The sequence below is a fragment of the Natator depressus genome, chromosome 7 (assembly GCF_965152275.1).
Source record: "Natator depressus isolate rNatDep1 chromosome 7, rNatDep2.hap1, whole genome shotgun sequence".
NCBI classification, from domain to species: domain Eukaryota; kingdom Metazoa; phylum Chordata; order Testudines; family Cheloniidae; genus Natator; species Natator depressus.
In genome coordinates this window covers 83919311-83942076 of record NC_134240.1, presented here as the reverse complement: position 1 = coordinate 83942076, position 22766 = coordinate 83919311, and the positions used below count along the sequence as shown (strand labels likewise).

Sequence of the window (22766 nt, the reverse complement as noted above, 5' to 3'; positions counted from 1 at the left end):
GGGTACTGTTCTTCCAGCAGAGATGATAGGACAATTGGAGCTTCTCAATGCTTCTCCTTATTTGGCTGCAGAGATTGTAATTGGAGAACATTTAGCACAACTGAACACAAAAAGGCATTGAAGCTGGGAGAACGTGCATATGTGAAAATGAAGTCTGGCATGTTTAAAGGGCACAGATTAATTTAGGAGCATATGACTGGGGTAATTTACTTCAGCAGAAGATCCTTGAAGTTATAGCTCTCAGATAGGTGAAGTGTGGAGTGCAGGACCACTTGTGAGGGCTACAAGAGTTTTTAATCAGCTACAAATGTCACCTAGTTAATTTGACCTGAAGAAGAACTCTCTGTAAGCTTGAAAGGTTGTCTCTCTCACCAGCAGAAATTGGTCCAATAGAAGATATTACCTCACCCACCTTGTCTACTTGGTTAATTAATTTCTTTATTTCTCCATCATGGCTCAGTATTTATTACTATATAAGTTTAATGTGCTGTGATGAGTAAGAGAGACTGTATATAACAGAATCTGCTCTTACATAATGTCCTTTAATGCAGAGCATCACCAGACACTTTGTAGAGGGAGTCCAGTCGTTCTCTGGAGGGCTCACAGAGCCATTGGTTCCCCATTTTATTCTACCTTAAAGCCTCAAGTTATAGCAACTTTCACTCCAACAGACGGGGCTGGCAGTGGCTTGCTCCAGAATTCATCAAAGTTGCTCCTTGTCAAAAGGGGCAGTGAGGGAGAAAATCCTATCTCCCCATTCCAGGGCTGACAGAAAATAGGGAAATCTTCAGAACACTGTTGCAAAAGCAAAAAGGGAGGAAAGACATTAAGATGAAGTTTTTCAAAGCTGCATAGGGGATTTGGATACCAATTAGGAATTGGCTATCCTCGTCCCTTAAGTGGCTTTGAAAATCTAAACCTAAAAATCTCAGTGGAGCCACTTGTGGAAGGAGGTGAGAAATGCAGGTGAAACAAAGAAGGATTTGGCAAAAAAAGAAAAGGTTGTTAAGTGAAAAGAGAAATGTTCTAGGCTGAATTATGTATGTACAAGAGTTATGCGAGGACTGCCATGAAATAATATTTCCCAGCAGGATAGCCAGTTTGAGGAAAAAAATTACTCTGCCATTTGATGGCACTGGAAATCAGACTGTGAAAGCTGTTGTAAGGTGATTTATTTTAATAAATTTAACAGCTTGTTCAACCACCCTTATGTTAACACTTAAAAAAACAGGATGTTTCTTAAGCAACTTGAACGTTGGTAGTTTCCATTGCCTTCTACACCCTCCTTTTCCCTGTAGCTGGAGAAGGGGTCCCAACGTTTTTTTCTGTTGCAGCATGGGATCATGCAGTAGGGAAAATATTGAGAACCACTGCTTCAAAGAACACAAAAACGGTAGGTCAAATTTTGGCCTCCTACGGACTCTTTAATGCTGAAAGCCTTTAGACTGAGAAGTGCTGGTACACAGAACAAATATGAAACAGAATAGTATTAAACTGGTAACTCTAAGTTATGCCATTCCAGTCAGTTGAACTGTCCAACTTTAAAAAGAGTTGCTGTGAGTTGCAGTGATACCTTTGTCATTTATCACAAAGTCTTCTGCCAGTAAATCAGATCTTTGTTGTTAAGCATTCATCTGCTTCTGTTGCTTATGCATAGAGTCAGTGATCTTAACTAGCTCAAACATAATATAAGCCGGGACAGCTTCTCCATTTCTAATGTCAAGAGATGCATGTGCTTTTATGTGTCTGTATTTGGCCTATAATCCTCTGTATGTGGCATGACATTTGGTTGCTTTGGAGATGATTATGATGAAACAAAATGAGACCTGTGACTCGATGACAGACAAACTGCTGGAATAGGTAGCAGATAATTATTTAAGAAACAAAATCCTGTTCTGATTCAAACTCCCTTAATAGAAAACATGAGGAAAACTACTATAAAACAAAATTCTGTCCTTGAGATGTCATCTGGGCTATTGTTACCTAACATTAAGGCACTTGATTTTCACACTCTCCCCTGTTAGGTTACCTGTAATCTCATTCTCTTCAAGGTTGATGGTTTCAAGAGCCTTCAAGGTAGTCAACTGCTCAGGAAAGTGTCGAAACTTGTTCCTGGACAGGTTGATCACCTTCAGATGTAACAGGGTTCTCATCTCTTCAGGCAGGCGATGCAGATAATTCCCTTCCAGGTTGAGTTCTACAGTTTGGGTGGGAATGGGGGCAGGGGAGAGACAAAGTGACATCATGAAAACAAAAAAACGCACAACCCCAAATCCTACATTGCTGCTGCTGCTGCTGCGATTCCTTAGTGACAAGGGAGAAGGAAAAACAAGATTTTTGTATGAGAAACAACCACATCCATCCTTTATTAGCCTGTTATATACGTGGCCTAATCCATGGTAGGAATAAATTCTTTTGGGCTAAATTGTGGCTTTTAGCCAACCACAGCCTTACATTGTGAGGGGTACAGAGCTGCACTGCCCCAGGGTAAGCACAAGGGAGCATTATGGCTCAAAGAGGCAGGTTGCGTCACTGAGTGCTCCTCTTGCTTGGGGGAAATAATCTGAGACTCCCCTTCTGAGGCATGCAGCACACTCTCCTCAGCACAGCCAGCCAGCGGAGCTATCTATGACTCTGACATCACCACCTCATTTCTCCCACACTCTTTTGGAACAACAGTTCCTAGAGGGGAGCAGCCCTTCTGCTTGGTGGGTGACTGGGCTGTGCAAAGGAGAGTTCTCTTACTCCTGACTTCACCACTTTGTGTAGGTGCTGGCCAAAGTCTAGCCCTTTGAAATCTTGTCAGCAACTGCAACTAGGCTTCTCATTAAGGGGCCAGTTCTGCCACCCCTGTGTCACAGTGAGCAGTACCTTATTTCATGTGCAGTACCACAGATTTCAGTGGGGTTACTTGTGGAGTCAGACATATTCATTGCAAATAAAGGGAACAGAATCAGTCCCTAATGGATTCCAAACTAGAAATCTTTCTATAGCTGCATAAGAATTTCAACATGGAACAGCATATAAATTCCTGTGCATTAAGAGGAGACTAATGCTCTGAAAGATCTGATAGTCTCAGTGACAACAATTTCCAAAAAAGAATGTTATTAAGCTGCAGTTCAAGATGAGAGTGTATATCCGTGATTTAAGGACAAAGTGCCTCATTAGAACACTGGGTAATTATTAGAAACCACAATTAGTGCCCAGAAAATCCAGAATTATGGATAAACTTATCAGATATTTGTACATTTGACAGCATGAAAATGCTCCTCACCTCATTCTCCTTGCCAGCCAGAGTAATGTGGTAAAAGATTATTTAAATAAATTACAGAAACTAGTTCGATGTTGATGGTGTTTTCCTAAAGGGAATTAGAGGTAGTGCAGGTAGCACTGCCTATTATTCACATTGCCTGCAACTTTCCATTATAGGATCCTGTTTTCAGTTACCTATACCTTGAAAAACTTTAACTACTTGGGTTAAAATTTTCCATGTTGAGCATCTGCCTGTGATGGGGATACAAACCCCACACTGGACAACAAGGGGTTAAGGAGCACTTCTGGGCTCACCTTGCCCTGCCCTGCTGCAAACCTCAAAGCCTGCGCTAGCTGGAGGTGGAGATTAAAACGGGAAGCAGAGCTGCTGAGAGGAGGCAGGCAATGGAAGGGAACAGACCCTCTGTTCTGAGCTCTGGGGAAATACAGCCCAGGAGCTCTCATTGCCTGAAACCTGCAACACCTGATAAAGCCTGCAAAGGAAAGACTGGTGATTGATTGTGAAAGTTTATTTGTGATTCTTTAATTTACCCTGTGGGGGAAAAGGGGACTTAGGTAGGAAGTGATCCTTGTAGGCAGCTTCTTAGCACCCCAAGGTACAGAACTTAGCTGCCTACCATTAGGCTCTGGATCAGAGCCTGGTGGAAAGAATGGGCTCAGGCTCCCCTACAAACTCCACAAGACTTGACAACAATAGGAGCCTTTACCTGGGTGGAGAATCCAGCTAGGGAAGACCCTGACTGTTCAAGGGCCAGACCAAAAGTTCCTGAACTCCGGTGAAAGCCCTGAAGCCCTGTGGGTGCTATAAGAATTTTCTGTGATTGGACTTTCTTTTGGGATATCCCAAACAAGGATGGACTGGAATATGTAACCCAGCCAGTGGGGCTGAGCCACAAAAGAAGGGACAGACCCCACAAGACAGAACTGTAACTGAAAAGGGGGACATCAGGGAGGGGGACACACCCCTGCCTGACCACTAGACAGCACTGGTGCTGAGTGTTCCTGTTTACGACTGGTGGAGAACATGGGCAGGCTTGTTCCAGCTCTGTTAAAGGGAGGGAGAGAAAAAAACAAAACAGAAAAGCTTTCCTTATCAGTCAGACAGAGGAAGCACAAAGACGGAAATGGAGACACTGTTAAAGTGGGTAACTGATAACCTGCAGCAACAGGGTACAGCAGCAACACCAGCTGTTGCTGCAGATGAGCGCCCAGCAGCAGCAACAAGCAATACACCAACAGCGAAAGCAGCAGCTCGTTCGAGAGCTGGTAGCACCACAACAAGAACAGCAGTAGCATCTTCTTCAGCAGGTGCTGATGCTCATAGAGCCAAAAGGGAGCGGCAGATCCTTCTGCAGGAGCCCCTAATCCAATCCCAACTACTAGGGTGTTGGTAAAGCTTACAAAGATGGAACTGGAAGATGATCCTGCGGCATTTTTGGTTATGTTTGCAAGAGCAGCCCACTGGCCGCCGGAACACTGGGCCATTCTGCTGGCCTCATACTTGACCGGGACATCCCAGCCTGCATGTAGGGGACTAGACCTAGTCAATGTGCAAGACTACGCTCATCTGGACTTTGCATCTGAAATGTGTCGCAGTGTGATGCAGCAGCTGCCCCTCACTGGCAGAAAAGGGGTTAAAAGCAGCCCTAGGGAGGCTGCGCCAGAGGCAGCTAATTAAGAGAAAGGCTGAAGGGAGCAGCCACTCAGGGCCAAGTAGCTCCATACAAAGACGGATCTGCAGGACAGAGGAAGGCAGTTCTCTGCTGGGAGCCTATGGAGGAAGGACTGTGTCTCTGGAGGGATGAGAGAACTGCCAACAGCTTGGCGAGAGCAGTGCTGCTAGCAGGAACCAGGGGAGCAGGAGACAGCTCCTGGCTGGTTGCTGGGGATTGCAGGCTGAGGACCTGAGGCAAGGGCAAAGAGGATGCTGGGGCCACAAGGAAGAGGCCAGAAAACTCGCTGCAGTAGCCACTAAGGGAAGTGGCTGAACAGCGGACTGCAGGTCCCCCGGAAGTGGGGAGCACAGTTTGTGGCATGGATGGAGAGCTGTGTTGCTGAAGAGGACGCTGCAGTCATAGAATCATAGAATCATAGAATATCAGGGTTGGAAGGGACCCCAGAAGGTCATCTAGTCCAACCCCCTGCTCGAAGCAGGACCAATTCCCAGTTAAATCATCCCAGCCAGGGCTTTGTCAAGCCTGACCTTAAAAACCTCTAAGGAAGGAGATTCTACCACCTCCCTAGGTAACGCATTCCAGTGTTTCACCACCCTCTTAGTGAAAAAGTTTTTCCTAATATCCAATCTAAACCTCCCCCATTGCAACTTGAGACCATTACTCCTCGTTCTGTCATCTGCTACCATTGAGAACAGTCTAGAGCCATCAGTCTAGAGCGGGGAACAGTTATATTGCCTGGAGAGGGACCACTGAACTAGAGAGACAAAAATACAGTTCCTTGTACCAAGAAGATATCAAAGAGAAGTATTATGGCTCACCCACTTAATCCCATGCAGGGGGCACTTGGGGTTATTAATAGGTTCTATTGGAGTGCACATAAAGGTCAAGGACTACTGCATGTCATACCCTGAGTGTCAATTGGCAGGACCCAAGAGGACCCCAAAAACTCCCCTCAACCTGCTTCCTATAGTGGGGGTACCTTTTGAAAGAATAGTGATGGACCTAGTGGGGCTGCTGGAGGAAAAACATAACAGGGTAACAGTATATCCAGGTGGTCCTGGACTACACAACTCAATAGCCCAAAGCCATCCCCCTCCTCTCTATGAATGTAGCAAGCATCATGGACCAACTTATGAAGCTGTTGACCTGACCGGGATACGGAAAGAGATCCTAACCAATATGGGAACTAATTTTGTGTCGTGTTTGATGAAAGAGCTGTGTGCTCTGTTAAAGGTTAAGACTCTAAGAACACCTGTTTTCCCCTCCTCCCCCAGATGGATGGATGAGTTGAATGGTTCAATCGGATGCTGAAAGAGATTATGAAAAAATTTGTATAATCAGATCCTTGTCATTGGCACCAGTTGCTCCCATCACTGCTATTTCATAGAATCGTAGAATACCAGGGTTGGAAGGGACCTCAGGAGGTCATCTAGTCCAACCCCCTGCTCAAAGCAGGACCAATCCCAAACTAAATCATCCCAGCCAGGGCTTTGTCAAGCCTGACCTTAAAAACCTCTAAGGAAGGAGATTCCACCACCTCCCTAGGTAACTCATTCCAGTGCTTCACCACCATCCTAGTGAAACTTTTTTTCCTAATATCCAACCTAAACCTCCCCCACTGCAACTTGAGACCATTGCTCCTTGTTCTGTCATCTGCCACCACTAAGAACAGTCTAGATCCATCCTCTTTGGAACCCCCTTTCAGGTAGTTGAAAGCAGCTATCAAATCCCCCCTCATTCTTCTCTTCTGGAGACTAAACAATCCCAGCTCCCTCAGCCTCTCCTCATAAGTCATGTGCTCTAGACCCCTAATCATTTTTGTTGCCCTTCGCTGGACTCTCTCCAATTTATCCACATCCTTCTTGTAGTGTGGGGCCCAAAACTGGACACAGTACTCCAGATGAGGCCTCACCAGTGTCGAATAGAGGGGAACGATCACATCCCTCGATCTGCTGGCTATGCCCCTACTTATACATCCCAAAATGCCATTGGCCTTCTTGGCAACAAGGGCACACTGTTGACTCATATCCAGCTTCTCGTCCACTGTCACCCCTAGGTCCTTTTCCGCAGAACTGCTGCCTAGCCATTCGGTCCCTAGTCTGTAGCGGTGCATTGGATTCTTCCATCCTAAGTGCAGGACCCTGCACTTATCCTTATTGAACCTCATCAGATTTCTTTTGGCCCAATCCTCCAATTTGTCTAGGTCCTTCTGTATCCTATCCCTCCCCTCCAGCGTATCTACCACTCCTCCCAGTTTAGTATCATCTGCAAATTTGCTGAGAGTGCAATCCACACCATCCTCCAGATCATTTATGAAGATATTGAACAAAACCGGCCCCAGGACCGACCCCTGGGGCACTCCACTTGACACCGGCTGCCAACTAGACATGGAGCCATTTATCACTACCCGTTGAGCCCGACAATCTAGCCAGCTTTCTACCCACCTTATAGTGCATTCATCCAGCCCATACTTCTTTAACTTGCTGACAAGAATACTGTGGGAGACCGTGTCAAAAGCTTTGCTAAAGTCAAGAAACAATACATCCACTGCTTTCCCTTCATCCACAGAACCAGTAATCTCATCATAAAAGGCGATTAGATTAGTCAGGCATGACCTTCCCTTGGTGAATCCATGCTGACTGTTCCTGATCACTTTCCTCTCATGTAAGTGCTTCAGGATTGATTCTTTGAGGACCTGCTCCATGATTTTTCCAGGGACTGAGGTGAGGCTGACCGGCCTGTAGTTCCCAGGATCCTCCTTCTTCCCTTTTTTAAAGATTGGCACTACATTAGCCTTTTTCCAGTCATCCGGGACTTCCCCCGTTCGCCACGAGTTTTCAAAGATAATGGCCAAGGGCTCTGCAATCACAGCCGCCAATTCCTTCAGCACTCTCGGATGTAACTCGTCCGGCCCCATGGACTTGTGCACGTCCAGCTTTTCTAAATAGTCCCTAACCACCTCTATCTCCACAGAGGGCTGGCCATCTCTTCCCCATTCTGTGATGCCCAGCGCAGCAGTCTGGGAGCTGACCTTGTTAGTGAAAACAGAGGCAAAAAAAGCATTGAGTACATTAGCTTTTTCCACATCCTCTGTCACTAGGTTGCCTCCCTCATTCAGTAAGGGGCCCACACTTTCCTTGGCTTTCTTCTTGTTGCCAACATACCTGAAGAAACCCTTCTTGTTACTCTTGACATCTCTTGCTAGCTGCAGCTCCAGGTGCGATTTGGCCCTCCTTATATCTTTCCTACATGCCCGAGCAATATTTTTATACTCTTCCCTGGTCATATGTCCAACCTTCCACTTCTTGTAAGCTTCTTTTTTATGTTTAAGATCCGCTAGGATTTCACCATTAAGCCAAGCTAGTCGCTTGCCATGTTTACTATTCTTTCGACTCATCGGGATGGTTTGTCCCTGTAACCTCAACAGGGATTCCTTGAAATACAGCCAGCTCTCCTGGACTCCCTTCCCCTTCAGTCCTTGGAAAGATGTTGGTCCTAGAGCAGGAGTGATGGCAGTGAGGGACCACCTGAAGAGGGCACACTAACACGCAGAGCTAATTCCCAAGACAGCCAACAGGAGGCACCACAGTGGTGAGTGAACCCCATTACACGTAGTCATTCCCACTGAGAGAAATATTCACCAGGGGACCGGCTCCAGGTGGTAGCCCAGAAACTCAAGGAACAATGCTGCTGCTCACTCCAACCTGAGACATGAGCTGGAATACAGGTGTGGATGGCAATAGAACAGTTTACCCAGATCCTCCCAGCTGGGGGGAATGACTCAGGGTTGAAGCATTGATCTGAGACTTTGGCCAAAGTCGTAAATTTAACAGACAATTAAATAGTTGCAACCAGACCCCCTTCTTAGACATTGAGGAGTAGTTATGCTGGGATTAGGGGACCAGCCCACCCCAAGGCATGGACTAGATAAGGAGGCAGGCCTGACTGGATCTGTAGCTTGGACATAGTGTTACCAATGGCCAGAGAGTACAGCAAGGCCACAGGACCATGGCTCAACCAGGAATGGAAACCTGGAGAATATCTAAACTCACAGAAGGGGTCAACCCTGAAGACCAAACTCCCCCCGGTGATGAACCAACCATCACCACCACTGGGGAAAGCCATTTTTCCATGTGGGCAACAAGGTCACTTCTGCTGCGAATATGGAATATGACTTATGGAATATGACTATGGACAATCCTAGACAGCTGACATTAGGGCCTAAAAATGGGGCCCAACTAAAATAATGGCCCCAATGAAGGTCAAGGGGGTAGAGAAGCCTGGGGTAGTTGACTTAGGGTTCAGCCAGACTTTGATCAGAGAGCAGCTGGTAAGCAAGGAGGGCTCCCCTGGACAAATTGTCTTTCTCCGGTGTGTACATGGAGATTTATGACCCAACCCCACCAAGTCTGATTTTTGGTAAGGAAACATACAGGAAACCTCTTTGTAAGACTAGTTTCTACCCTTGGATATCCAGTAATCCTGGGCAGGGACTGGAAACACTTACAGAAATTCTAAAAGAGTGGAGCAATCACCTACCTGTGGGGGGGCCACCCTGCTCCTGGAGGCCCAAGAACTCGTGAGACCAAAGGAACTGGTGTGATTGGATGAAACAGAGAACCCCACGAAAGGGACTTCCCACCAGGTGAGAGGCCCTACCCCTTCCCCAAAGACTAATGAGAACCCATACCCATTGGATGGAGAGCTCCTAATCAGAGAGGCAGATTTCATAAGGGAACAGAGAGATGACCAGACACTAAGACAAGCTTATGATCAAGTGGCAGTAGTCAATGGTATAGTGGACCCTCAGCTGCTAAAGCAATGGCCCCACTTTGAACTTAGCGGGGAACAGTTATATTGCCTGGAGAGGGACCACTGAACTAGAGAGACAAAAATACAGTTCCTTGTACCAAGAAGATATCAAAGAGAAGTATTATGGCTCACCCACTTAATCCCATGCAGGGGGCACTTGGGGTTATTAATAGGTTCTATTGGAGTGCACATAAAGGTCAAGGACTACTGCATGTCATACCCTGAGTGTCAATTGGCAGGACCCAAGAGGACCCCAAAAACTCCCCTCAACCTGCTTCCTATAGTGGGGGTACCTTTTGAAAGAATAGTGATGGACCTAGTGGGGCTGCTGGAGGAAAAACATAACAGGGTAACAGTATATCCAGGTGGTCCTGGACTACACAACTCAATAGCCCAAAGCCATCCCCCTCCTCTCTATGAATGTAGCAAGCATCATGGACCAACTTATGAAGCTGTTGACCTGACCGGGATACGGAAAGAGATCCTAACCAATATGGGAACTAATTTTGTGTCGTGTTTGATGAAAGAGCTGTGTGCTCTGTTAAAGGTTAAGACTCTAAGAACACCTGTTTTCCCCTCCTCCCCCAGATGGATGGATGAGTTGAATGGTTCAATCGGATGCTGAAAGAGATTATGAAAAAATTTGTATAATCAGATCCTTGTCATTGGCACCAGTTGCTCCCATCACTGCTATTTCATAGAATCGTAGAATACCAGGGTTGGAAGGGACCTCAGGAGGTCATCTAGTCCAACCCCCTGCTCAAAGCAGGACCAATCCCAAACTAAATCATCCCAGCCAGGGCTTTGTCAAGCCTGACCTTAAAAACCTCTAAGGAAGGAGATTCCACCACCTCCCTAGGTAACTCATTCCAGTGCTTCACCACCATCCTAGTGAAACTTTTTTTCCTAATATCCAACCTAAACCTCCCCCACTGCAACTTGAGACCATTGCTCCTTGTTCTGTCATCTGCCACCACTAAGAACAGTCTAGATCCATCCTCTTTGGAACCCCCTTTCAGGTAGTTGAAAGCAGCTATCAAATCCTCCCTCATTCTTCTCTTCTGCAGACTAAATAATCCCAGTGCCCTCAGCCTCTCCTCATATGTCATGTGCTCCAGCCCGCTAATCATTTTTGTTGCCCTCTGCTGGACTCTTTCCAATTTTTCCACATCCTTCTTGTAGTGTGGCGCTGTCATAAATATAAAGGGAAGGGTAACCACCTTTCTGAATACAGTGCTATAAAATCCCTCCTGGCCAGAGGCAAAACCCTTTCACCTGTAAAGAGTTAAGAAGCTAAGGTAACCTTGCTGGCACCTGACCCAAATGACCAATGAGGGGACAAGATACTTTCAAATCTGGAGAGGGGGGCGTTACAAAGGGTTCTGTCTGTCTGTGCGATGCTTTTGCCGGGAGCAGATCAGAAATGCAAGCCTTCCAACTCCTGTTAAGTTAGTAAGTAATCTAGCTAGAAAATGCGTTAGATTTTCTTTTGATTAATGGCTGGTAAAATAAGCTGTGCTGAATGTAATGTATATTCCTGCTTTTGTGTCTTTTTGTAACTTAAGGTTTTGCCTAGAGGGATTCTCTATGTTTTGAATCTGATTACCCTGTAAGGTATTTACCATCCTGATTTTACAGAAGTGGTTCTTTTACCTTTTCTTTAATTAAAATTATTCTTTTAAAAACCTGATTGATTTTTCATTGTTCTTAAGATCCAAGGGTTTGGGTCTGTGTTCACCTGTACCAATTGGTGAGGATTATTATCAAGCCTTCCCCAGGAAAGGGGGTGTAGGGCTTGGGGGGGATATTTTGGGGGAAGACGTCTCCAAGTGGTCTCTTTCCCTCTTCTTTGTTTAAAATGCTTGGTGGTGGCAGCATACTGTTCAAGGACAAGTTTGTACCTTGGGGAAGTTTTTAACTTAAGCTGGTAAGAATAAGCTTAGGGGGTCTTTCATGCAGGTCCCCACATCTGTACCCTAGAGTTCAGAGTGGGGAAGGAACCTTGACAGGGGCCCAAAACTGAACACAGTACTCCAGATGAGGCCTCACCAATGCCGAATAGTGGGGAATGATCACGTCCCTCAATCTGCTAGCAATGCTCCTACTTATACAGCCCAAAATGCCGTTAGCATTCTTGGCAACAAGGGCACACTGTTGACTCATATCCAGCTTTGGTGTCAGAGAGGTTCTGCAGGCATCCACAGAATTCTCCTCATTCAAACTGTTACATGGGAGACAGCCTCAGGAGATTTGAGACTTCCTCCAAGAAGCATGGGCGGAAGAAGGACCAGAGACAATAAACATGGCGCAATACATCCTCCAGTTACGAGAAACGTTTAAGAGGACCTTGCAAAAACAACAACAACATATTGAAAGCCCAACAAAACCAAGAAAAGGCCTATAACAAAGGGACAGGTACTGCTATTTGTGCGATGGTTCAGAGTCAAAATTACTGGCCCAGTGGCAGGGACCATTTGAGGTGGTAAGAAAAGTGGGACTTACTGACTACAAAGTCTGACAGCCTGGGAAGAAGGAGGAAATGCAAGTATAAACCACTAACCATTTGAAAGCCTGGAGAGACCAGGAAGGACTCCTAATAACACCCTATCCACCTGAATTAAGCCCGCAAGTACCAGTGACCCCAGTATCCCGAGCTGTACCAATGGGAGAAGAGCTTCAACCAGAGCAGAAGGCCCAAATGCAGGAGGTGATTGAATCCTTCCCCACCGTATTTTCAGTCTTGCCAACGAACCCGGACAACCGGTCCGTGAGAACCCACGACCATTTCTGTGAAAGACACGTATACAAACTCTCTCATACGGAACAAGGTTCTTGGCCTCTCTGTGTTGGGGTTTCCCCGATATCTCTTTCACTCAGTTCCCCAAGAACTCAGTTCAACTCCAATCTCATTACTCAGGTTCCTATATTTGTACAGCAAAGCTACGTTGACTTGAACAGACTGAAGCGTATGGGTTAGGTATAGGGCATATCACCCATCCATATTGTTTATTTAACCTTTTAAAGCTGATTAAACTTGCTTAAAGAGTTCTCTGCCAGTTTCCCCAGCCTATCATTTGCTGCCTTCCAATGCTGGGCATGACTGGGGCAAAGGACATGGCTGAGATGTGCCTGTACCTCAGTGATTCCTAGATGCCTGGGGCTCTTAGAATTTGGCATAAGTTGGGAAGGGGAGGGGGACCAGTGTTCAAGGGCCCTAGGATCAGGGGACCGCAAATGTGATTTTAAAGTACATTAGTACAGCCCACTCCTGAGCTGCACTGGTTACACAAAGACCAGACTTCAGGATCTGGCTCATAGTATGCAAAATCTCTTCCAGCTTCTCGCTGGGGAGGGGCAAAAATATCATTTCTTTTGCCCAACAGCATCCAAAAGCAGCCCCTGTCTCCTACTTGAATACTGATATTTTAATGTGTCTTACTTGTTTGAACCTCAGGAGCACTGAATTAACCATGTGCAAGGTGAGTTACCTGGGTGATGCCAGAAGAATTTTGAAAAAACTGATATCACCTACATGGAACTTACATTTTCTCTTCATTAAATTACCACTTTTTTGGGCACTAGCGGAATGGATAGAAAAAAAGCAATAAATGCCTGATAGATAGTTATTAGGGGCTCAGCTAGGGGACCCTCATTATTGTTTTTCATCTCTAAAAACCTCACTTCTAGAGCAAAACCTTGGCCTTTCAATACGTAACTCACAGAGAGACCTGGATTTTCATTTAATACTCCAACTAATGAGAAGCCCTCTGAAATCTCAAAAAGCTAATGTATTGTGAAGAACTGCTCTCTCTCTCTGATGTGATGCTTCAGGAATTCATTATTAGACACTGCTTTTAGAAATAGTGTAAAACTAACTAAATAAAAGTGACAAGGCTTGTCTTGAAGCAGATATCAGAACATTACACTTGCTCCCTATAGATGAAATTCTGACTCTGTTGAAGTCACAGGGAGTTTTGTTACTGACTTCAGTAAGACCAGGATTTCACCCATATGTTCAGTGTCCCTGTAAAGCAGACTACTTATATCCAACACAGCAGAGCTGCTCATGCAGTAGATTGAAGAGTGGGGTTGGAGGAAAAAGGAGAATTTTTAATTTTTTAGCACAGAATTCCCCTAGGAGCAACAATTGCATTTATGCATAATGTAAAATTCAGAAGAGATGTAGCCCCCAGGCCACAGAAATTCTAAGGTTTGCCTTTGTCTGTAAGGGAATACGTGTCCTGGGAATTTGAGTCTGATAAAAAGTCCTAAATCCCAAGTCCAATACAACAGCACAAAACACAGTGTAGCTCAATAAATGCAAGAGAGAAGGACACATACCATAAACCTAGTTACCCAGCATCCCATCTGGTTGCCCTGTAGGAGTCTGTGACAGAGTGTAGGGAGTTAACACATGATCCTAAACTCTGATGCTAATTAGCTCCCCCAAAGAGGTTTGATTGAGGATGTAATTAGCTAATCAGGATAGCAGGATGGGTGAAATAAAGGATTAATTAGCTCATCAGTGGAGAACTGATACAAAGGGCACAGAAAAGAAGTGCAGAAGGGAGGAGTGGGGCTAGCTAAGGTTAAAGTCAGTAAGAGCTTCAGGAAAGGGAGTCTCTGTTCTTGGAGACTGGGCATACAAGGGACCTTGTAAATGGTATTGCTGCACAAAACCATAGAGGTGTCGGTGGAGGAAATATAAATCAACAGCATGGTGTAGCTATCTAACAGGTGGAGTCTGAGCAAGTTTCTGTGGTGAAAGAAGGCAGGAGCAGAACATGCTCTGCTACAGAGTTCTGAAAGCTGGATTTATAATTTGAAAGTCCAAGCATAGAGATTCACTTCCAACTGGTAAACAGAAAGGCCCTTTCCAAGTAAAAATTATCACATGGGAATATATGAAATGCAATACAGTACACAGTAAACTAGTCATCAGGATCAGATGACCGTTCTCCCCATTCTTTTAGCTTGAGCTGATTTCCAGTAATTAGAAGTCGTCCTGTTTTTGCACCACTAGAACATGGAGCCCTAGTGATTATGTGACAGGAGAGAGTATGTGCATATTGCTTATAGGCTTAATTACTGTTTTGTTTAATATTAGAAACTGTTGTTTTGATTAATTTGTGTCTATACTTAGCACGTTGACACCTGTAAACCATTTAACTGCGAGATTATGGAATTATGTTGTTTCTACTGAAAGAGGTACCTATTTCATAGAGGAATATGCAGTGATGTGAACAATCTTAAGTACTAGACTAATAGGGCAGCTTTATGTTCATTCCCTTTGTGCCAGCAGCATAGTGCAAAGGACACTTCAGGTCAAACACTGCAAAAGCAGCAGGGACAGTGAAGTTGCACATTGTACCCATCAATAGGCTTCCCTGTAGAACACAGATTCTATTTTCATTTGTATGTAATACATGTATGCATTTATTTAATTTATTATTAATGCAAGTTCCACTTTTACAAATGACTATCTTGCCTATCTCTTTATGGTTTGTTTATTTCTGCTGTGAATCTTTTCATGTGTCTTCAAAATAAAACACAAATTATTTTGCAAGCAGTAGCGCTAATCAGCATTCTATGTTTGTGAAAGTGGCTTTAGTCCTATAAATTAAATATGCACCATGAATTAATGCTACTTTTCTATTTCCACATGCACCAGCTAACTATTCTGAAGCTTAAACAGAGTAACAAAAACAAATCATCACATATGACTTGCTTTTATTTGCATAAGGACATTCTGTTTACATTGTTTACTTATCTTCAAATTGATTCCAAAAGTCTGGTCCCACAGAACCCGCAGCCATTGACCATGGACAATTAGGGCTTCCTACTGAAAGAAGCTGCACATGTGAATAAGGTTATGCTTGAAAACACACCCATTGAACTCAGTGGGATTGAGTTAAAGTTACTCTTTGCAGGATCCATGGCCTATATTATCAGATGTTCAAGGCTGCCAACCAAAGCTCACTCCAGCAAACCTCTTTCTAATGATGGTAGTTGCCAGGGAATCAAGCTCTATCTTCTGGAGGCTACTGAAGCCAAACCGGAAGATTTCAGGCCGCTAAAAGTCTGGCAGCGCAGCAGGGCTATGGCAGGCCCCCTGCCAGCCCTGGCCACCATGTTCCTGTGGTCCCGGGGGGGGGGGAGGAGGAAGGGGACAGGGGGCTCTGCATGCTGCTCCAGCCCCATGCACCGACTCTGCAGCTCCCATTGGCTGGGTACTGCGGCCAATGGGAGCTGTGGGGGCGGTGCCTGCAGGATCGGGCTTTGTGTGCTCTCAGCCGTTCTATGGACCTCACAAACTGATCAATCAGAGAGGAAGGAGTTAATCTCTGCACATGCCCTGAGGGGAGGGGAAACATGCATCCCTCCAATTGTGGGGCTGCCAGATTGGTCCCCAGTGCAGATGAGGGCAATCCTGAAGTCTGCTCTAATCTGCACCCTGACTTCAAGGACACCTGTAGGTCTTGCAGTAGGTAGGGCATAATACTACTCCCAGGAGTGCTTTCTACATTGGAAACTCCTGCAGTGGCTCTGTCCCAAGCCCTCTGTATGAAGGTATTTTCTAAGAGGCATGAGGCCATTTTGCACCAGCTAGCAGCTGACACATTTCTGTTGCGGTACATACCAATGGGAAAGGAGCTCTATCCAGCCACTGTAGCTCTAAGATGTGCTGAAAAGTTAGTCACAATGTTCAAAATTTCAAAATGGACCTTTCCCTAGTTTGATCTCTCCTTTGTGAGCCCTTTGGAAAAACAAAGGAAATAAGCATTTGTCTACAATAATCTTCATATCTTTTAAAGGATAACCCGTGCTTTGCAGTGATGAAAACTTGATTTAATCATATCTGTGCTTTATGGGCTTTACAACATCTATATCCCACTACCTGGCAGCTGCCTCTACAGTGAATAATCATCAAGGAGTCCATTAGAACAGGAACAGAGGCAAAAACAGCAGGAAGAATTGAAGCAAGTAACTGTGGCAGGAGGCTGTGATTTTAAACTGGCGATGGAAGAATATTCTGAAAGAAAGCTCTCAGTGGGAAAAGCTATACAGGAGGTAATAAACACAGGCGTTGTAGACACATTGCTGTCATAATTCAACATTAAGTAATGAAAAATTGCATCTCTCACCCAAGAAATCATTGGGGAGATGCAAGCTACTGTACCCAATAACTGAAAGATAGCTAATGTAACGCCAATATTTAAGAAGGGCTCTAGAGGTGATCCTGGCAATTCCAGACCAGTAAGTCTAACGTCAGTACCGGGCAAATTCGTTGAAACAATAGTAAAGAATAAAATTGTCAGACACATAGAAGAACATAAATTGTTGCGCAAAAGTCAACATGGTTTCTGTAAAGGGAGAACGTCTTACTAATCTATTAGATTTCTTTGAGGGGGTCAACAAACATGTGGACAAGCGGGATCCAGTGGACATAGTGTACTTAGATTTCCAGAAAGCCTTTGACAAGGTCCCTCACCAAAGGCTCTTACGTAAATTAAGTTGTCATGGGATAAGAGGGAAGATCCTTTCATGGATTGAGAACTGGTTAAAAGACAGGGAACAAAGAGTAGGAATAAATGGTAAATTTTCAGAATGGAGAGGGGTAACTAGTGGTGTTCCCCAAGGGTCAGTCCTAGGACCAATCCCATTCAACTTATTCATAAATGATCTGGAGGGAGGGGTAAACAGTGAGGTGGCAAAGTTTGCAGATGATACTAAACTGCTCAAGATAGTTAAGATCAAAGCAGACTGTGAAGAACTTCAAAACTAAGTGATTGGGCAACAAAATGGCAAATGAAATTTAATGTGGATAAATGTAAAGTAATGCATATTGGAAAAAATAACCCCAAGTATACATACAATACGATGGGGGCTAATTTAGCTACAACTAATCAGGAAAAAGATCTTGGCGTCATCGTGGATAGTTCTCTGAAGACGTCCATGCAGTGTGCAGCGGCAGTCAAAAAAGCAACCGGGATGTTAGGAATCATTTAAAAAGGGATAAAGAATAAGATGGAGAATATCTTCTTGCCCTTATATAAACCCATGGTATGCCCACATCTTGAATACTGCATACAGATGTGGTCCCCTCATCTCAGAAAAGATATACTGGCATTAGAAAAAGGTTCAGAAAAGGGCAACTAAAATGATTAGGGGTTTGGAACGGGTCCTATATGAGGAGAAATTAAAGTGGCTAGGACTTTTCAGCTTGGAAAAGAGGAGACTAAGGGGGGATATGAGAGAGGTATATAAAATCATGAGTGGTGTGAAGAAAGTGAATAAGGAAAAGTTATTTACTTGTTCCCATAATATAAGAACTAGGGGCCACCAAATGAAATTAATGGGTAGCAGGTTTAAAACAAATAAAAGGAAGTTTTATTTGGGGGGAGGGATAGCTCAGTGGTTTGAGCATTGGCCTGCTAAACCCAGGGCTGTGAGGCGGCCATTTAGGGATCTGGGGCCAAAATCGGTGATTGGCCCTGGTTTAAGCAGGGGGTTGGACTAGATGATCTCCTGAGGTCTTTCCAACTCTGATAGTCTATGATTCTATGAAGTTCTTCTTCACTCAGCATGCAATCAACCTGAGGAGGTCAGGGTTTAAAAGAGAACTGGGATAAATTCATGGAGGTTAAGTCCATTAATGGCTATTAACCAGGATGGGTAAGGAATGGTGTCCCTAGCCTCTGTTTGTCAGAGGGTGGAGATGGATGGCAGGAGAGAGATCACTTAATCATTACCTGTTAGGTTCACTCCCTCTGGGGCACCTGGCATTGGCCATTGTTGGTAGATAGGATACTGGGCTGGATGGACCTTTGGTCTGACCCAGAATGGCCATTCTATGTAAGAGATATTCTTAACCTTAAGCATTTTGAGACCCTTGATGATATGAAAGGATCCCAAATACTTTTAATGTATATTTCACTAGCATATAGTGCCTGTATTATATTGTCACCTTCAACTGGTATCCTGCAGAGCTAACAATAACAATTTCAGTAGGGATGATTAGTGTTTCATTAATGTTCATTTCTGCCATTCCATTAATGATCATTCCCTTGCTGAGATTTGACTGTGCACAGACTCAGGAAGTAAATCAAGTAATTGCCAAACTTAGTTTGGAAGAAAGGAGGACTGACTGGAGAAAACCCTAAAGTGAATGAAGTTTGTGGCAATATCTGGCTTCCTTTTCTGCACTTTAAATATCCTGCCCTTGGTTTTTATGAGACTCTCCTACTGGCAGGATACAGCACAAAATAATTTTATAGTAATTAATTTTGGGGGAATTTAAGTTATCAGATCCATATAAATAAGTACCAACTAATCAGGGGATTACAAGAGATTTAGAGGGCTTTAAATTATTGTTTGGGTCCCCAATGATGTTATGTTAGGGTCCCATGAAACCCTAAGAAAAAAATATATAGTTTAGAAAAATGTACCTAGTAATTGCAATCCTTTGAAGTCTGTAAGTTTGCTTCTTTCCCTCTATTTGACACTGACAGCACTTCCAAGGATGTACCATGGAACAAAATTTCCTTCAAGGAAAATACACTTTTAGGCCTAAACAGATTGACAGTGCCCCTTCTTTCATATTTCTACATTTCATTATGTGCACCCATTTGCTGGCCTTCAGATTTATACTTTTTGGGAAAAAGAAACAGTGCAATATTGTTGCTGTGGGGATTTGAGTATGTTACCTTTTTAAACAGTTACCTGTGTTCAGGTAGTTTCATTAACAGTTATTATACTGCACCTGAAATTTTAAAACCCATGTGGATTCTGATTTAAGTCAATAGCAAACCTCTCATTGGGTGCGACTGATTGGGCCCTAAGAGGCGACTTCGGAGGACTTGGCCCTAAATAACAATATAATTTAACTCCTTTGCTTTTCCTCTCCTTATCTATATTTATAGTAAGAGTCCAGGATTGTCACCTGTCTGCATGTCACTCTGAAGCCCATAATCTCTGCTGAGTCATGTAAAGTGATGGAAACAGATACGAGCCTGGTTGAGAGCTCTTTCTGTTTTAAATATCACCAGGTTCAAGCATCACTGCGATTCTTGGTCTTTTACTGTCAAATTTATCAGCCATTTGGGCCTTTTTTTTTTTTTTTTTGCACAAGACTTTACTAGTTACACATGGGTGACAGCACAGGGTTTCAGCTACTAATATACAACAATAAAGTATCTGAAGAAAATGTGATCAGGATGGTTTGCTTGCATTTTTTGGTCCAGTCATGTGCATGGGATCATTTTGCAGAAGTAGTGACTCTAAGAAATTCTTTCGTATGCTATATTATCGATCAAATATTCAGTACATTTTCCCTATGCAGTTGTTAGTGATGAGCTCTAAAATATTCCAGCAAATGTATTTAGTAGCACTTTGCTTGGAAAGTGATGCTCCCTTCCTAATCTTGCCCAGGATTCCTTATGCAGGATTTCAATCTAAAATGAATCCTCTTATGGAGTTCTTTGACTGCAGAGCACTTGCTGATGGTTTATGGTTTATAGCTGGCTAGTCACATGGTGCTAGCTCTCTTCCCTTGTTTCACTCGCTAAATGGTTTTAAAAGACAGACATGGATTTTAGGTAATAATATTTTTTCATGTGAGCACTTGGTATAGTTACTGCAGAGATGTTATGCCGTCATAAGTGGGAGAGGTATTCACCAGACAATCCTTCTACATAGATGTAGTCCCTACTTTCTTTTGAGAACCTCTGTTTTGCACCATTAAAAATTCCAGATAATTGGTTGTCTTTTAAAAAGGTAGGATATCATTCATAATTTTCCCCAAAGCCAGGTACAAACCCCTGATATTGCTATATGTTGAATTTTTCCCCAAAACACACTATTCTGCACCCATGCAAGAAGTTCCCAGTGGAAGACTTCTCATGTACCTCTTTTAGGGTATGTCCACAAAACATCTAGGAGGGTGCTTCCCAGTGTGGGTACACAGATATGCACTATCTCCACTCAAGCTAATGTGCTAAAAATAGGAGTGTGGCCATGGCAGCACACATGGTGGCTCAGGCTAGCTGCCTGAGTACAAGTCTGCCAGACTTGTATATTATTGGGTAGCTAGCCAGTGCTTCTATGGCCCACGGCTACATTTAGTGTGCTATCTTGAGCAGGGCTAACCTGTGTCTGTCTATTCATGCTGAAAAGCACACTACCAGCTGCTGTGCAGACATATGCTTAATATATGTTAAAATTTGGTGTGTAGAGGTGATATTGTTCCTACCACTTTCCCCCCGTCCATCTCTGCTTCTAAAACAATTCCAGTGTGACTGAACTACTAGTCATTTAATTATTTCCAAATGAAAAATGTTCTCACTCCTCGCAAAAAAAGTCATCTCCTTCTCTGCAGTTACAGGGAAATGGAAAATAGCACAACTTGATTGCCTTTGGGCCAGATTCTGATACCCTCACTCCTAGGTAGTACCTTAATCTGGAAACAGTCCCACAGAAATCAATGGCCCTATTCCTGGAAAAAGTGCTACTGAAGGTGAGTTTCTCCTTCCCTAGGGCTCATCAAACAGTTCATCCTCTTTTATACAATGGTTATGCAATGCTTTCTTAACCAACAGTTTAGGGCCAATGCTTCAAAAGTCCATTGGCCTCCCTTCTCTGGGTAAGGAGAAACTTCTGTCTGTGATGCAGTAGGATTGGGGGGAAACGGGTTGTTGTCAAAAGGGAAGTAGGTTGCACCCTTTAGTTTTGTATTATTGTTATTAGTTTGCAGTCTGTCAACAACAAAAGGCGTATAGATGGCCTGTTCTTCTAAGGGCCCCTGTGTGCTTGTGTGTGAGGAATAAAGGCAGTAGGGCATCTGGGCAGCTGGGACATTGCAAAGTAGCTTAGAACCCCTCTTAAATCATGCCCTCTTCCACTTCAGATGTGCCTTTTAATTTCTTGCCAGTCTCTCTGCATTAGGGATTTGGCCATCACAACCTCTGTTTTCAGTAATTTCTCAGGTCTCTCATCTACTGGCTTGTATTACTTGACACTGTAATGCATCTAGGGTTACAGTATGTATAAAAGTAAAATGTAAAGTATTACATAAAAGCAAAAAAAAAAAAAAATTCTCCAGGGCCCCTTGAATGTAATAAGAAACAAAACCACAAAATAAAGTGTAATTGTTGCTTTGCACGTACTGCTACAAAATATCTCCAAGCATGTAATGCGCCAATGTTTTTGTTAATCTTACTTATTTTTTTATTTCTGCTAGTCCGTTGTATGGGGGAAATAATGCCCCATAAAGTGGGGAAGAATTTCTATATGACAAAGGCTTTTCCATGCTAAAGCATGACAACTAACAAAGAATGGCTACTACAAAACTGTTTCACCAAAAAAGATTTCAGTTATCAATATTCCCCTAAAATCCAGGAGAGTTCTCTTGTCCCCATGTCCTGTTTTACACGTTAAACCTTTAAAAGTATTTTTTTAAACTTTATCTCATCTGATTGAAAACAGCATGTTTAGCAAAATAACACAGAGAAGATGACACTTTTAAATTTTAAAAAGTCAGGAAAGGAGGAGGGTGGAGAGGATGGATTTGGGGCTGTTTCTGCTTTACTTGGTTTAACAGCATTTAGGGTTGTTTTTTTTTTAAAGCTAGGAAAGAAAAAGGATGTGGGGGGAGAAATAGCATTCTTATCTCTGGTAAAAGGCGTAATCAACTGTTTTACAGAAGGTAGTTTTTCTTTTAAGGTAACCTCTGTGTGAGTTGTATAAAGTTTGTGAATCTAAAGCTTTCTTTACAGGTTACAAGTAATATGTTTTTAAAGCCGTTTTCCTTTAGGCAAAACTTTAAACGCCAACTAGCACTATTTTTTTTAAAGACCGGTGAATTCCTACATCTACACAAACTTGTGTTACGTACAGCGTTTGTCTTTTAATTCGTTCGTTTAAAGAGATTCATTTTTTAAACAGGCCAATGGTCAACAGCCACACCTCTCGGGAGATTAGATTAATTCAGAAAAATGCAATTCTAGG

At 43.6% G+C, this 22766-nt stretch overlaps 1 protein-coding gene across 3 annotated transcripts in view; it reads right to left on the bottom strand.

The window, feature by feature from the left end:
• LRRC20 (leucine rich repeat containing 20) overlaps positions 1-22766 on the bottom strand; it is a 116656-nt gene that overhangs the window by 31100 nt on the left and 62790 nt on the right. For 2 of the 3 annotated variants that reach the window (XM_074958945.1, XM_074958944.1), the window contains exon 4: positions 2030-2197. The exons of the other annotated variant lie outside the window; for it this stretch is intronic. In XM_074958945.1, the coding sequence (XP_074815046.1) occupies positions 2030-2197 (168 nt within the window). The remainder of the gene's footprint in view (positions 1-2029; positions 2198-22766) is intronic. 3 annotated transcript variants of the gene reach the window in all.